The following is a 17,114-nucleotide window of genomic DNA, read 5'->3' as shown; positions in this document are numbered from 1 at the left end:
GGAACCAGGCAGAGGGCCTTCTTGGTAGTGGCACCTGCCCTGTGACACACCCTCCGAGCAGATGTCTAGGAGATAAACAGCTGTGTGATTTTTAAAAGACATCTGAAGGCAGCCCTGTTTAGGGAAGTTTTTACTATTTTTTGTTGGGAGCCACCCAGTGTGGTTGGGGCAATCCAGTCAAATGTTGTTGTTGTTGTTGTTGTGCAGCAACGAAAAAGAGCAGTATCAAACTCTTAAGGGCAGTTCGTGTCCTATGTTCAGGGAATATCGGTTGCAGAGCCAACAGGGGGTCTGGTGGTCATAGCTGTCAACCGTCGCTTATTTGTTGGGAAACTCCCTTATCCCAGTGCCGTGTCCCGCTGCTGTCCCTTATTGATGATGTCCCTTAAATTTCCCGGGTTTCAAAGGAAGCAGCTCCTCTCCCTCCCTCCCTGCCGGCCAGGGAGGAGGGAGGCTCCAACTGTGTTGCTTGGCTGCGTTGCTCACCCAATAAGGAGTCTAAGAACGACTGGGGGGTGGAGCTTGCATGCCTTGTGCCGATCAAATCGGCCGCGTTGCCTGGGGACTCAGCTTTGCTCAGCGCTTCCCAGCGGAGAGGTGAAGGTGGTTTCCCTTGCTGCATCCCCTTTGCCGGGTTGCTGCGCTGTGGGAACCACCGCTTGAGGCTTCGCTTGGCTGCTGGCTGGGCTTTCTGCCTTTGGCTTGGAGGGGCTCAGAAGTTGAACATAGCTGTGCTCTGAAAATCCCTTATTTTGGCTGCTGATCCCTTATTTTTGAGGCTGCTGGTCCCTTATTTTCAAATCTGTAAGTTAACAGCTATGCAGGTGGTGCAGGACAGTATCCCAGCAGGAAGGAAGATTAAGCTGTCAGTTAGTTCATCCTGCACATGGGATTAGGCAGGAGGGAGGGGACCACCTTGTCCTTTTAACTGGAGCAGCAAAGTGTCTTGCCTGGGCCCTGCCCTGCCTTGATCCCTTTAATTTCAGAGAACAGCTTCGGTCCTGTCCTACGGCTAAGCACCCTCTGAGGACTTCCGGGGCTCCTAAGGTAACCTCGCTCAGTAAAAAGATGGATGCTCATCGACCAGCAGTTGCAAGACAAAAACAAGCATTGATCGGTCTCTCAGAGATGAAATTGAAGTATCTCTGCTTTGCTACAGCTCCCTCAGCTCTTGAAGACTGTCTGCTTTTAATGACCTGCTAACAGGGTAAATGGGTAAAAACATCAGGGGGCCAACAAGCCTGTTTTCTATGTGAGAAATGGAATTCTGGCTTGCTTGAAGGGCAAAAGCTCAATATCCTTCCATTTGAATTCTGCCATGACTTTTTTTGGTTAAAAAAGATGTATATTATCATAACTCTCAGTCCAGGTAAATATGGGGGGGGGGGGGAGTTGCTGCCATTTATCTGTATACATCTCAACAGCAAGAAAAAGCTTTTCCCTCTGGCACTAAAACGTGTGTGTTGGGGCTCACTTGTGCTCTAAGGTTTTATAATCTTGTGATGTTTTTATTATTTGATTGTACACCCTGCTGATATTCTTATCTTAAGTGGCAGTTTATAAATATTCCTACAAATAAAGATATACAGAAACACACACAAAGTATAAAAAAATATGTATATTATCATTTTTTTAAAAAAATCAATTACAAGCATTGAATGTACAATCCTATAATTCTGTGAAAGAGCAAATCCAACAGGGTGGGATGTATGGCTTGACAGTATAAAAACGCTGCATGCACCACACTCAAAAATAAAAAGGGATTTTTATTTTTTTTTAAGGTAGGAAAGATGACCAAACATCATAGAATTGAAGTCCACCATCTGGCCATGCAGGAGCCACAGCTAACAAATAGAAGAGGGAGAAAGGTTGTTTTCTGCTGCTCCAGAGAAGCGGACACGGAGCAATGGATCCAAACTACAAGAAAGAAGATTCCACCTAAACATTAGGAAGAACTTCCTGACAGTAAGAGCTGTTCGACAGTGGAATTTGCTGCCAAGGAGTGTGGTGGAGTCTCCTTCTTTGGAGGTCTTTAAGCAGAGGCTTGACAACCATATGTCAGGAGTGCTCTGATGGTGTTTCCTGCTTGGCAGGGGGTTGGACTCGATGGCCCTTGTGGTCTCTTCCAACTCTAGGATTCTATGATTTTATGATTCTAAATCCATGACAGATGGCTACTCAATCTCTGAAAACCTCCAGTGAAGGAGAGTCCATCCCCTACCAAGGGAATCTGTTCCACTGTCAAACAACGCTTGCCATCAGAAAGTTCTTCCTAATATTTAACTGGAATATGTTTTCCTGCAATTTGAATCCATTGGTTCTGGTCCTCCCCTCCGGAGAAGCAGAAAACAAGCTTGCTCCATCTTCCAGGTGACAACCCTTCATATATTTGAAGGGGGCTATGGTATCACCTCTTGCCTTCTTCCTGGGGGTTTTTAAGTAGAAGTCAGGTGGTCATCTTTAATGGATGCATTAGCTGAGATTCCGGCATTGCAAGGACTAGATGAACCTGGGGGTCTCTTGCAACTCTAGATTTCTATGATTCCATGCATATTGGGAGAAATTCACCAATGAATTTTCAGAGAATCAGAATCGTAGAGTTGGAAGGCTTTTAGTCCAACTTCCTGCAATGCAGGGGAAAAATAAAAGATTGGTTGTGTTGTGGAAATGTGAAGAGCTGAAACTTAAGATGAGAAAATGAGATGGAAAAATGAAAAATGAGAAACTGAGAGAAACCCAAGTGGATGGATTCTCCCATTCCTAAATTGGGTGTAGAGGAGAAAACTGTAAGATTAGACCTGAACGCTTATGAGAAGCAAAAAGCACAGCCTGTGATGGTTTCATCGGAACCCGGCTGCATGGCAACAATTTGTGGTGATCATTTGACTCAGGGTTACTAAGACGGCTTGTGTTAACACAAATAAGGTAAGAAAGCACTTCTCCATTCTGCCCTAAAGGAATCTTATTGAGCTTCTCAATTTGTGGGTTGACATTCAGCTGCTTTGTCCGCTGAAGCCTCTGCTATACATAAAACATAAATTTGCTAGCCTGTTCCAATGCCACAGGACTCTGCTCTTTTGCTGTCATTGGCCAATATAGCTGACCCCGCAACCCACAAAAAGGTTTAAAAAACATTTAAGAGTAGTATAGTCAAATGAAATGTTTTTTATTTGCAAAATATGTGTAGATATATTTTTTCAAAATGAGAGCCAGAGAGCATGAAGCCGTGAGGACAATCCAAGTTGGGATCCAGAATCGCCGTTCGAACAAAGTGCTGGAGGAAACTTCTTCATAATTATATTTTGGATATGATTCATGTTATCATGTAGCTGCATTGTTTTGTACTTTCTGGATTTCCCATGATCGTATTATAAAACAGTTGTGTTCTATGTTATAAATCCAGCACAGCTGGAAGCTGTTCCTTTTTATTTTCCAATCTATTGCTTATCAAAATATATATATTTTGTGGCAGGAGTAAATTTTTATTCTGAAAAGCGTGGCCCCTGCTTTGAAAGAAAAGAAACCAACACAGGACACAATCTGTCACAACTACCGTAAAGCCACACACGCGATGCGCGCATAACGTGTGAAAGATCCCCGCGTGTCTAGCGCGACTCGCGTCTTCGAAGATGCAGGTCGGGCCACCAGGGGGCGCTCTTCACCTAGAGGCGGCCGCTTTCCCCGCGGGAAGGACGGCGCGCCCGCCTTCCGCCTAAGATTGTCCTGCGGCGACACCCGTCTTCCCCCTCCGCCAGGCGGGCAGTCAGTCAAGTCAGTCAGTCAGGCGTCCCTGCCCTAGCGACCAGCGGCGAGGGAGGCGGGGGCACCGCCGCCGCCGCTAAGCCCGCGGATTGGTCACCGGCGTTGCCAGTCGCGCGCGCGGGGGGGCGATTGGCTGGCTGGGCGGGGCCAGCCGGGACCAAAGCGGGTTGGTTGGTTGGTGGGTCTGTCGGCTTAGCGGCGGGCGCAGCGGGGTCCGGGCCGGCGCGCTCTCGCCTCCTTCCGACGCCCCCGCCCAGGTCCGTGAGGGAGCGAGAGCGGGAGCTCAAGGCCGGGCCGGGGGCCGCCCAGCCCAGCCGCGAGGAGCGGGACCATGTCGGGCCAGGAGGAGGAGCGCGCCAAGGAAATCCTGAGGGGGTTCAAGCTGTATCCGGCCTGGCTTGGGGGGGGGGGGCGGGGAAGGGGGGGTAATTACGGTAGAGAGATTGCGGGGGGCGCGCCAGACGGGGAAATACGGTAATGGCTAAATATTATTATAGGCGGTTTTAGCGCGGGGAGGGGGGAAGCAATGCATGCGTGGGGGCGTGATATTCGTCAAGAGTTGTAACTACGGTGTGTGCAGATTCCTGCATTGGAGGGGGTTGGACTAGATGACCGCCGGGGTCCCAGCCAATTCTGCAGCCCTGTGTCTGGTACGCCTAGCTGGTGGAGAAGAAGACCCATAGATGGGGTGGTGTGCTTGCAGGGATATGCACTTGCAGGACTTATTTGGCCGGGGCGTGGGGAGCTGGGTGTGTAAATGTTCCCTTGTAGGTGTGTGCAAGTATTGGGTTGAATGTGGCATGCCTGTTGGGGGTGTTCAGCGAGTCAGTGGAATATACTTGGGTGTGATTTAAGGTGTTTCTGGCACGGGGAGAGTGCCAGTAGCCGGTTTTGTGTCTTTGGGGGTGTTTGGGAATGGTCTTATGTCTGCAGCAAGCCTTCCTCCTTCTGCACTCTCTATGGGCAATGTGAGATGGGGACTTTCCCTCTGTTACAGATGCTCCTCAGTTTTAGTGTGCTGGAAAGGGGTCTGCAGTAAGCTTCGGAAGCACATTGACGTGTCTGTTTGTGGCTTGGCGCCAGCGGGCCCTGGAGCTTGGCAAGTTTGCAAGGCTGTATAGGAGAAGAACTGGAGATCTGGAAAGAGCCAGAAGCTGCGGCTCCGGCCCTATCGCCCTCCATTGCAAGATTCTATAGATGGGAGCCTCTGCGGGATTAACCCACATAATCCAGATCATAGTGTGCCAAGAGCACGAATGGGTGCATTGCAGGAAAGGGCTTCCAGAGCACTTGAGCAAATGGGCCCAACTCGGCCTGATTTGAGAGGTGGTAATTTGTACTTTCAAATGAGAGCTGTCTCGGGCTGCGGTTCTAGGTATGATTACTTAGGAGTAAGCCCCATCAAACCTACAGGAATGGACTTCTGAGTAAGCGTGCCTAGGCTGGACCTATTAGTAGCTATGGCCACTTCTCTCCCTGCCCCTTTGTTTCTTTGCCTATGAGAGAGAGAAAAATGCAGAAAGCATGCCTACAACATCCTGCACGACAGTCAGCTGACTGCCAGTGTTTGCAAAGTGCTATGCACTTTGTCACAGGCACATCTTTATCTGCGTGCCACCTTGCACCATATAGATATATAATGCGTTTTTATTAAAATATTTTTCTTGGGCAACAATACACCACACATGGTCTCTGTTTTCAAGTCGAAGAATCATTCAAGCAGATCAGTCATTTTCAGAGTGAAATTCTAATGCTACGGGCAGCAAGAGGGGAAATCCATTCTTTTACATGGTATATGAACAAAGCTTTTGTGTCAGCGTCATGTAAACAGGTACTTTATTTTTGCTGGCGATGCGAAAATCCAGAGGCCCCAGGAGGTTACACCCAGTCCTTTTTTGCTGGCAGCACTCAAGGGTATGCAGTACCAGCACCTTTCCCCGCAAATGTTAAAAGTGTGGCACTTACCTTCATGATAAGAGCCAGAACCTTTTCCCGAAAAACAGGAGCACTGGTTACGCCTAGCGCCAAGTGTGATATTAGGTATCAAGTAGGTGGGTGCAGCTGAAAGGAGAGAACTGGTGGGCCTGGTTAGACATGCAGGCAAAAGCTTCTCCCTCCCTGCTGTCTTTGGTGCCACTTGTTTTGAATGGTGGTGGTATAAAGCCATCAGACTTCCAGCTCAGGGAGGTGCCATGCATTAGAACTGAGTGTCTGTAGTTGGTAGAAGGAGGCATTTGTGGGGATCAGTACTTCGTCTCCAATGGGAACTCTGGCCAGTATGGTTTGTGTTGCCAAGAATGCAAGAGGTGGACGGCATGCCTCTCTGGTTTGCTTTTGTGTATGAACACAGCACATTTGGGCAGCCTGGGGACTGTTATCACACGCAAAGTGGGCTCAAATGAGCTTACTAAACTGTGGGAAGTTTCAAACACAGGTTTTCTGGCTGAAGCAAAGCCTTATCTAAGGACTCCTGTACTTGATTGGTATGCTTTGCACAACCTGTGTTCTAGCCCAATTGTGTTTGTGGCAGTCTGTTTTTGTTTGGTGTTCACAATTGGAAAAAGGACAATTGGAGGAGTGGAATGGTTCTTCTCCAGGGCAGAAGTCAGTATCCATAGGGAGTGGCTCAGTAACGCTGGGTAAATAACTTTCCTGAGAAACTCTTGCGGCCTTTCTCTAATGTCTCTAAGAGTTTTGATGCACTCCCAGCTGGCAGAGGCACATTTCATTGCAACTGCTCTTGAAATTACCCTGACTTTTCAATAGTTATTTCACTTTGCAGTATATATGGGGTTCTTGGTTTTTTCTTTTTTAGGAACTTGGTTGGATGCATGGTCAGCTAGGCTTCTAAATAGCCGCCTACCTGGTCACCTATGATGAGTTAGAATTTGTTCCAGGTGACCAAGAAGTAAAACTTTGCAAAAGATCTTCAGCTGATGGACCAGTATACTGGTCAGTTGATGGACTAGTATAATGTTAGGGCAATCTAGTAACTCTGTGAAATTCACCTGCAAGGCCAGACCTCAGTTTTTAGCAGAAGTGGCTCATTGTTTTTCTTCTGGTTATGAGAACTAAGAACTAGCTTGTAGAGGAAAAAGCTGTAACTTGTCATGTAGGCCCCAGGATACTACATGAGAGTCTGCATCATGGTTACCAATTTCTTGAGCCCTTGTTTATGATCCCTTGTTTCCTGATTTTTTTCAGAGCTAGGGAGGTGTGGATAAGATAGATTGAGAAGATTCATAGTCAGCAAGAACTGAAGGCTTGATGAAAGTTTAAAGACCACATTTTGAGTTCCTTGCCAGCAAGGTGTCCTTTGAAAATAGTGCCAGGGAACCTTCTTTATCTGGGCCCTGAGAGAAGTTTCTCACATCCGCCACCCCCCCCCCCTCCTAACAGTGAGAGCTTGCTAATGCCAAAGCCTTACTTTGTAAGTTTCCTGATGTGATTCCTCCTCTGTGATTTCTGTATTTGTGCTGTGGCTTTTCCATGTCAGGATTGGTGTCATTTCAGTGTGCTCACCTTGGTCCTTTTGGCTTCGGTGGAGCTGTCCAACAAAGCTGTTTCTGATAGGAAGCCTGAGTCTGACGCTGTCCTCTTGGAAAGCAAGCCATGCCCTGAAAGAAGAGATAAAGCCACCAGTATATTCTCTGCAGTTCAGCTGTGCTGAAGCATGGGCTGTTCACTGAGCTTTCACATTCTCCCTTGCCTTAGATGAGGGGTGGGCACTTGTGTCCCCGCTGCAGTTGCTGGACATCAGCTCCCATCCTCCCTCACCTTTGGCCATGCTAGCTGGGGCAGGAGTTGGTGCCCGGCAACTTTTGGAAGGTCGTGGGTTGCTCACTTCTACCTTAAATCTTTGTGCTTGTCCATCCGTCCTTTCCCATCCTTTCCCCTTTTTGGTGCCAGAGCTCGTCGCTCTGAAATGTGAAATTGCAAGCAGGCAGAGTACTGTACCACTAAACAGCAGCATGCCACACATCTGACATAAGAGCTTCCAGGTCACATGAGGCAAGTTCCAAGCAGTTATGAGCCTTGACAGTTCTCTCTCCCTCTAGAAATTAAGTGGTGTCAGCCACCCTTGGTTTTTTTCCTCTCTCACCCAATTTCTTTGGAAGCAAGTGACATTAGCAAGGATAGGATAAGCTTGATTCTTCTCTTTTCCCTCTGCCCCCAGTGGAGGCTTTTTCAAAGCAGGAGGTTTCGGGAATGTTGGGTGGGAGACTTCAGAGAGAGCCTATTATTGTACTACTCTCCCAGCTCTGGGATTTCCAGAACTCTTCTTTGTGTGGTTGATGCCACTGTCCTCTAAACTTTCTCGCAGTTGCTTCTATTTACTTCTGCGTCGCTCAGGAAGTTTTCTTTCAAGACGTGATGAATATAGACATAGCTGAGGGAATCCACCCTCTGACTCAGTCATGTTGGACAGTGATTTCCTTTCTGTAACAGTAGTAATGCAGCGATGTTCTGTGGGAATAAACCTTGGGCTTGAATAGTTTGGCCCAGACTCCATGGATGTAAATATTCACTTAATGTGATTTGTGTATGTGGTGTTTTGGGTCTGTTTGGTTGGGCTTTGCTCTAAGAGAGAAAATGTGAGTTCAGAAGAGTTGAGGACAGTTTGGTTGTGTGCTTTTGTTCAGTATTCTGAGCCTGAGTATGGGAGCCTTTCAGTGGGGTAGGAGATGGGTGGGGGCTAAAGGGTGGAGATAAAAATTATGTAAAATAATATAGTTGTGTGGTCATTTGCTTGTTCACCAGCCTGTGGGCAGCCACTCATGTTGTCCCACTGCCACATGCACAATTTAACCCACAACAGTGTGCCTCCTGAGAGCAGATCTGTGCATGGGATGATGCCCTGGTGTGTGTTAGGTCTGATTAACAGCTGTGTGTGAATCGAAATTTGCTCCTTTTTATAAGGAAGCAAATAACTTGCCAATAGGTCAGATTGTGGGTTGGTAGCTGTTGAAGTGACTGTTCCTACAGCCAGCTCATACTTGATTGCTATCTTACTTAGGGTTGCCATATTTCAAAAAGTGAAAAGAATCTCAAAAAAAAAGAAAGAAAGAAAAGCAAAGCAAAATGTAGACTTCCAACATGGGTTGCCATACATCTGGATTTTCCCAGTCATTTCAGTGATTTCAGCCTGGACGTTGCTTCCGACTGCCGTATTCCGGCTATGTCTGTGCAAGCCAGGTGAGCAGGCTGCCCTGGGTCGAGTTCTCTCGCCTTGTGGAAACTCAATTCTCTGTATGGTCCTGCCAAGTGACCTGAAGAATCTGATTGTGCACCTGGTTGAGATTTCTGGTAAAATGACTCTGTAGCCATCTTAAATTTCTTCCTGCTGACCAATCTTCCCTCCAAAATGTGGGTCACGTTGTCACTCCTACATACAGCTGGTGTTCTGTGGATGGTGGTGCTTGGGATGCCTTCTGTAAGATACATAGGCTGCACCTATAGCCATCTGGCCAGGGCGTGATCCCCATACTTCTATCTTCTACTGTGTGTAAATCCTGAATTATTTTCGAAGTATAGCCGTGAGCTCTGTGTGCTACAGATGTTAAACAAGACTGACAACTGAATCGGTTCCTAAAAATGGAATTCCTCAGCCAACAGCCTCAGGCAGGCAACCACTTATGTATGTGTTTATCAGTCTGTATAACTGTGTGTTTAACTTCTGGCTTGCATGGGGAAATGGTTGGGCATCCTCCAATATAAATACATCTACTACTGCTGCTGCTACTACTATTAATATTTAGCTTTAATATAGTGCTACTTAGCGTTTCAGGTGCTTCATGCAGACTATTGTATATTATGGTGAGCTTTACAACAGGATTATAAGGTAGGCTGATAGCATCCCCTTATTGCAATTAGATGGTGAGCCTGACCAAATGTGACTTGCTGATTTGTTCATGGTGTAGTCAAGATTCAAAGTACAGTTTCTGGATCCACAGGTCAGCCTCTTAAGGCCAACATGGGAAGTGTTGGCAACAGACTCATATAGCAGAATTTGGTTGCTGCTGAGAATCCCTACAAAGGTGGGTTTGAAAGTACAGTGTGAGAAGCTGGGAAGAGGAGTTCTGTGCCTTCCCCCGAAACTGCCTCTCCCCTGCCTCTTTCTCCCAACGCTGGAAGTAGCCCCCACTGGAAGAAAACCAAAGTGGAAGAAGTCGTGCTGGGAGGGAAATAACATGATTGTGTTTTTAAGTTCCTCAAACACAGTAGAAGGGAGACGGAGGCACCTGTGGGTATGATCCCGATGCTTTCTGGGTGTGAGGGCAAGGGAGAGACATTTATCAAAGGACTGACATATGTGCTACTTAGACTGCCGATAAGCTGCAAGGAAAGGCGCCTCAATCCAAACAGTCTTCCAAGGATTCCTCGATGAAGAGACTGAGATTCTCAGAATGCATTTGGGAACATAACCACTCGTACAGCTGTCATCTTTTAAAACATTCGGCTCTCTTCCACAGCTGTTTTTGATCCGCTTTTATCTCCTTTAACTCCACCACCACCATGGATGTTTGTGCACACACACCTGAAATTTTGGCACAATCTAATTTGGATCAGTTGCTCACCAGCTCACATTGAATTCTGTGATAACCCAAAAATAGATATATATATTTCAGGCATGTGTTAGTGAGTGCTGATTTTCATGTTTAGCTTGTCTGTCAACTTTCAGCAGTCTGGGTCTTGAATTTTCAGGCACAAAATTTGGGATTCAGTATTCACCAAGACTATAACATCCTTATGGATGTAAGGAGCTGCCTGATATGATTCCTGGTCTGGTTCTGGATCCAAGGTTCTGGGCAGAGGTCTTTCAGACTAGTACTGAGACCAGGGGATTGAACCTTGAATCATCTGCCTTTGAACCGTGTGCACCCTTTACTGAGCTATGGTGCTTCCTTGTTTCATCTTTTGTGCCTGTACACTGAACAAAAAGCTTCAGTCTTATACAGTCATACCTTGGTTCTCGAACTTAACCTGTCCCGGGAGCCCGTTTGACTCCTGAAACCGTTCACAAACCAAGGCGCGGCTTCCGATTGGCTGCAGGAGCTTCCATTCAGCTCATGCCATTTGAGCTGTTTCTGAATATATGGGTTGTGTGGTAAGTGAATGTTTCTTTGAATAGGGCGCTCTGGTTTGTGACTGCTGTATGCAACATGCCTGTGAGATGGCAAAAACTATTTGAAATTCTGGGAAGCTTTTAGGTAGAGCAGGCAGAACCTTGGCACATCCTTCTGGGGAGTGCAGTGGAAAAAAAATGGGAGTTGCATGGTTCACCCCCCCGGTAGGGGTGGGGCGGGGGTTGAATCTGTGCAGGATTGGACTTTTTAAGTGAACAATGCCCCCTCCTTTGAAAAGCAGAGGATTCGGCTGTGGTTGAATTTCAAGGCAAGCCCCTGCCAAAGAGCAGCTCATTGGAAAGCTGAGCTTTTAATCTGACATAAGTCTTCCACTAAAGTGCCCGACGGAAATGCTTCTGATGATTGCTATGAGCATACGCCTGGTAAATAAAGCAGATAATGCTGTTTCCCAAAATATTAGCAAAAACTGGATTAAGCAGATTCTGCCGGCTCCTCGCTCCCAAGGACACAGAGTTGCTCACTTGAGTTGCCTGAGGAGGTTTAAGGCCATGCAGGGAATGCCGAAGGCAGGCAAAGAAGTGGCTGGATGACCGGTAGTTGCCAGCTTTGAACTTCGTACTTTGGCAGCTAGGGTTGGATATTTGAGTGGCATTCCATTTCTACATGTGGCCCATGCAGTGTGGTTCTGTGGCCACCGAGACAGAGGTCCTCACTTTGTGTCTCTTAGCCCTTTCATGCTTCTCACCTGGTCACAGGAGAAACCCCCTTCCTAATGTTTCCAGGATCTTCTGCCCTGCCTCTTCTACCCCACATACTGTTGTATTGGGTCCTGCAATCACTTCTTTTGCCCCACCCCTCATTCCCGAAAATTAAGCTGTGCCCACAGTGGTTGGGAAATGAGACTCGTCTCCTGCTGTGGCCGGTGTGCTGCTTGGAGAGAGGGGAGTGGACAACCCTCTTGCACAAACTCTTTGCAAGGCTGCATTTGCTTCTTGATGTAGAGCAAAAACTCCGGTGCCCTGAGCAGACAGGCTGCTTCATCCTAAAGCCACCCCTGTGTCTGCTTGGGTGCAGGCTAATAGCTTCGAGGTGCTTCAAACATGTGCACCATAATGTGTTGATATTGATCGCAGTTGTACTAGAAGGTGTAAATAATATTTTCCAAAGTGCACTTCAAACTGAGCATGTTTGCTGTTTGAATGACTACTAAATAGAATCTGTGTTGTGAGGGGAAAGGGGACGTGAATAACTCTGAAGGTAAAGCTGAATAGCATTTGCTCGGTTGGAGTACTTTGCAATTCTCTGGGGAATGACGGTGGACAGATGGCTTGTGTGAGAAGCATAAGTGAGCTCTCCAATTACTCCCACCTGCAATTTTCAAGCTCTTTAAATTGATCTTCTGGGGGTGGGTGAGGGTAGAGTGACAGAGCACTCGGGTGGGGGGCTAAAATGTAATACAGGGATAGAGCACCTGTGGTCCAGCAACATCTACCAAACCTGACCATTCATTCACCATGCTGGTTGGGGCTTATGCGAGTTGTAATCCAACAATATCTGGAGGGCCACAGGCCCCCACCCTCATATTTCCATTTGTGGCTAGCATTTGCACACGGCAAGCCTTTTCCCTCTGTGGATGAGACTTGGAGCAAGCCAGCCAGAGCTGGGGCGTGAGATCCTGCCAGCGTCTTAGTCACTCCCCTCTGTGCTCCTCCTCCTGCAGAATGAGGCTTTTCTTTCTCTAGCTCCTGGCTTCTCCAGGGGGCTGTTGGCAGAGGGGGACTCTCCGCGCTCTTGTTTCCTTCACAACTCTCAGTCTGTAGTACGTGGAACAAACGGCCACGCTGTTCAGGAATGTGTAAGGCAGCAGGGTTGGCATGGCACCAGAAACGTCTGATATGGGCTGGTTCATAAATAAGTACCACAGTGCGCAGTCGCTTTCTTGGGAGCTGTCTTGCTCTTGATGTATTGTTTTGCCTCTCGCAGAAATGCTTAACACCTGCAGCATTAACCTTGCAAGGACTACTGGTAAATGTCTCTGTGTGTGTCGTTAGTTCTAAGGACAGGAAGAGCCTGCCTTGGTTGTGAATGGCTTACTAGAGCAATGCCCGGGAGATGCCCCATTCCCCCTGGACATTGTAGAAACAGTGTGCGCTTAGCTAAGGCTGACTACAGCGCAAGTGCCGTGTGCCGTTTTGAAGGCAGAGCGGAGAAGTGTCAGTTCAAACTTCTGAATGGCTTGTTCCACAAACAAAGGTTCGAGGAACGCACCTTGCTTTTGAGCCTTCAGTGACCAACAGCATTCTGGCACCGGTTAGTTCCCATCGCATCTGTCTCCCATTTCCTCTGTGCCTACTCTGCTCAGGGACCATTCTCTCAGTCCCTGACATCCTCTCTCTTCCTCCCTTGCAGATGGCTGTTATCGCTCTGAATAGGGCAGCAGCAGAAACAATCAGCTTCTTAACTTCCAGAAGCCCCTTTCCAGTGTGTTGCCTAGGAGCTCAGGCTTAGACCTCAAGGTGTCATTCCAATCCATGGAATTTATTATTCCATCTAACAGAATATTGACATTTGAGTCTCCTAGGGCTGCTGCTTTGGCCAATAACAAGAAAAAGGAAGTCCTCTTAAATGTTTCACTAGAGCACAGCAGCCAACAGCTGAGGAAAGGATTGGTTAGGCCTTGCTTAACAAAGACTGAGGTGGCTGTGTTGATGAAAAGTCTTTAAGTTTTCAGGTGGAAATGAAGCACATAGATTCAGCTCCTCCTCCACATGCATACCTCCTGTAGCTGCAAGCAAGACTCTAGTCCAGTGGGAGAGAAGGTGCCCTATGGTGATGTCTGGCAGTGGAAGTTAAACTGGGGGCAAAACACTGTCAAGGCTTCAGAAAATGAGCTTCAGGTTAGCTGGATATGAGGACTGGTGTGGGGGATGTGCAGACAGCTGTTTAGTGTGAGCATAAGGCTCAGTGTCTCTGGCACCCACAGTCCAGCTAGTCAGTTCTGGGTTTCTTCTGCCCACTGGAACAGGGCAGTTTGTGCAGGTACTTACTTCTCCCTGGACTGCTGCTTATGATTCTCTGTTTCTGAAGTTTGATTCACATACTGCTGTGCTGGGTGTTGTGCTGGCCACCATTTGGACTTCCTGTTTGCCAGCTGTGTACTTTAGCATGAACAAATCTGGACTCCTAATCACTCCTAACTCATACCTAGGTATCTATAAACACAGAGTATTGATGAGTTAAACCAAAATAGCCTAGGTAAACGAGGCCTGAGACTGGGAAGGTTTTTTCTGGTGCAGTTCTGGGGGGCTATGCAGGTTTCCTTTAGTGCCACAAGCATGCTTTTGAAGTTGTATGTAAAATTAAGAGTAGTATGCCCTAAGACAAGCATAGAGCAGCCCTAATAGTGTGCCTTCATCCACCAAATATCCCGCCTTGCAGGAAGAGTTTTCTGTTCCTTTCTCACAAAAGACTCAGATACCACTCAGATGATCTGTGCTTACAAAGACCAGGAGTTTCAGCCTAAGGGAGTGAGGGGTTAAATTTCACATAGAATTCACTTTCTAGTCCGTCCCCCCAAAATCCTCAGGACAGACTAGACTAGGGGTAGGAAACCTAAGGCCTGGGGGCTGGATGCCGCCCAATCGCCTTCTCAATCTGGCCCGCAGACGGTCCGGGAATCAGCATGTTTTTACATGAGTAGAATGTGTGCTTTTATTTAAAATGCATCTCTGGGTTATTTGTGGGTCATAGGAATTCATTCATATATTTTTTTCCAAAATATAGTCCGGCCCACCACATGGTCTGAGGCAGGGGTCTGCAACCTGCGGCTCCGGAGCCGCATGTGGCTCTTTTACACTTTTGCCGCGGCTCCGGGGCAGTTACTAGCGAGGGGAGGAGGCGCATTGTGCGCCCCGACACTCCCCACTGTGGCGGGCGCTGTACTGGCTGTGACGTCGCATGGGGGCGGTGCGTGCGTTAGTCCCGACGTCACCTTCCCGCTACATTGTAAGGGGCATGTACACTAGTCACTGTTTTGAAGGGGAGTGAAGAACACACACACACACAAAAAGGTAACTTGTTAATTTAACATTTATTTCTATGAGGAGGAGTAATTCTGAGGGGTCAAACAAAGAAATAATAAAAAAAGTGACAAAAAAGTTATTTTTATAATGACGAGTTTTGCGGCTCCCAGTTTTTTTTTCTTCGGAAACAGGTCCAAGTGGCTCTTTTTGTCTTAAAGGTTGCAGACCCCTGGTCTGAGGGATGGTGGACTGGCCCAAGGCTGAAAAAGGTTGCTGACCCCTGGACTAGACCCTCTGACACCAGAGCAGTTGAGTCAGAGGCAGCAGGTGGGCCTGCAACATCAGAGGCAGAGCCCAGGAGTTGATGCTCTTGCGAGAAGAACTCATGCTCACTGTAACACCACAACAGATCAGGCATTGGGGCTTACAGAATGCATCTGCCACTGAGCTACAGCCCATAAAAATAAAGAAAGCAACTTGGTTACTTTCCCATAGTATTTTAATACTTTTAAGTGCAAAGCACGCACAGCCGTGCTGTACGGTCCAGCTTGATGTTCTTCCTTGGGAATGTTGGGCAGGCAGCTTGTCGTGCCTTGGTGCTTCGTCAGCAAATAGAAGCCCATTGCAGCATTGGCATAGGTTTCCCAGGGAGTGCTTGCCTCAGTCCTGATCAGAATTTTTATTTTGCTCATTAGATGCTGCAGCAGCCCAGGGCTCAGTGTGAGTCCGCTGTGAAATTTCAATAAGTTTAAATCTTTAAGGACGGGAGGCCCATCTGCATTCTCTGGGCTTGCCTGGAATCCAGATTTATTGTGGGTAATTGATCGAAGGTGCGTGTTAAGTGTGTGTGCATTTCATCCTCTTGGAACCATCCTTTTAATACACGGCTTTAGCAGGATAAAGTGCCGAACTTCAACCACTCTGCATTGCTAAATGTGTTCATGTAAATGGCTAGTCTGCTTCTGGGAATGGGGTGTGAGGAGAGAGAGAGAGAGGAAACATCAAAGCTGGGCGAAGGAAGTGTGCAACAGTTCAGATTCTGCTCAGTGTGCAAATGCCGATCCGCACAAGCTTATTAGCATCCCTGCCGCAGTATTACCACTCCTTTTGACATGTTCCCAGAAGGGTATCCCTGCTTTTGTGGAGGGGAAAAGCAATTCCAGCTGTCAGAAGCCCACATTTGAAACTGCTTGCTTCAGCATCTGGCTGTGTAAGATAACGCCCATTTCTGCCTGGCGTTGCGGTGGCTCTCTGGCTCATGTTTACCCATCTTATTTTTTATGATGCCTATCCTCCCTCCTCTGGCACCTATCGCCATGGTAGCAGTGTGCCACTTGGCAAGCGACACAAGCAGCTCTCCCTGGTGAGACTGGCGTTCTGCCACGCTTTCTCTCCCAGGTGCGCTGAGGATGCCTGGCAGGGAGGGTGCCAGTATCCTTGCTTTGCTGTTCAGGAGCAGGGCACTCGCTGCTTCTGGAGATGAAGATCCTGCTGAGTGTTTGCCAGCAGATCCAAAGTGGTTCATGTGTGCCGTGCGATAAGAACAAAAGGAGGAGGAATGGCACGTCATGGTCTGCCTCTTCCGCGGAAGATTGTCTTTTTTTAAAAAAAAATATTAGTTTTTTAGCATATCATTTTCAAAAATTATTAAACATACTTTTATATCTATTTTTTTGACTTCCATCAATCACATCTGAAAATTTGCCAATCTTTTCCCTTTAATTTACATTTCTAACTTTTACTATTACGTTTAAATATCATAACTAACATCTCTCTTCTTTGCAATATTTCATATATTCCTCCTTACAAAACTTCTTCTAGTGTAATTTGTTGATTACAGTTGCTCTTCAAATAGTTCGGATATTTCTTCCAATCTTCTGTAAATCTCTGGTGCCGCAGGTTTCAAATCCTTCATGTCATTTTATCCAGTTCTTCGTAGTCCATTAATTTCGTCTCCCATTCTTCTTTTGTCGGGATTTCTTCTTGCTTCTGTTGGGATTTCTTCTTCCTTTAGCCTGGAGAAGAGGAGTTTAAGGGGTGATATGATAGCCATGTTCAAATATATAAAAGGATGTCACATAGAGGAGGGAGAAAGGTTGTTTTCTGCTGCTCCAGAGAAGCGGACACGGAGCAATGGATCCAAACTACAAGAAAGAAGATTCCACCTAAACATTAGGAAGAACGTCCTGACAGTAAGAGCTGGAATTTGCTGCCAAGGAGTGTGGTGGAGTCTCCTTCTTTG

At 47.1% G+C, this 17,114-nt stretch overlaps 1 protein-coding gene across 1 annotated transcript in view; it reads left to right on the top strand.

Annotated features, from left to right (window-relative positions):
• Window positions 1–3,920: 3,920 nt before the first annotated feature.
• The window catches only part of PDE6D (phosphodiesterase 6D), a 28,514-nt gene continuing 15,320 nt past the window's right edge, over window positions 3,921–17,114 (top strand). The window contains exon 1 of the mRNA XM_083442474.1: window positions 3,921–4,146. Coding sequence (XP_083298600.1) covers window positions 4,094–4,146 — 53 coding nt within the window. The 5' untranslated portion in view covers window positions 3,921–4,093. The remainder of the gene's footprint in view (window positions 4,147–17,114) is intronic.

This window comes from Podarcis tiliguerta (assembly GCF_965153285.1).
Source record: "Podarcis tiliguerta genome assembly, chromosome: 5".
NCBI classification, from domain to species: Eukaryota; Metazoa; Chordata; class Lepidosauria; order Squamata; family Lacertidae; genus Podarcis; species Podarcis tiliguerta.
Note: the sequence above shows the minus strand (reverse complement) of the source record. Positions and strands in the feature narration are given on the sequence as shown.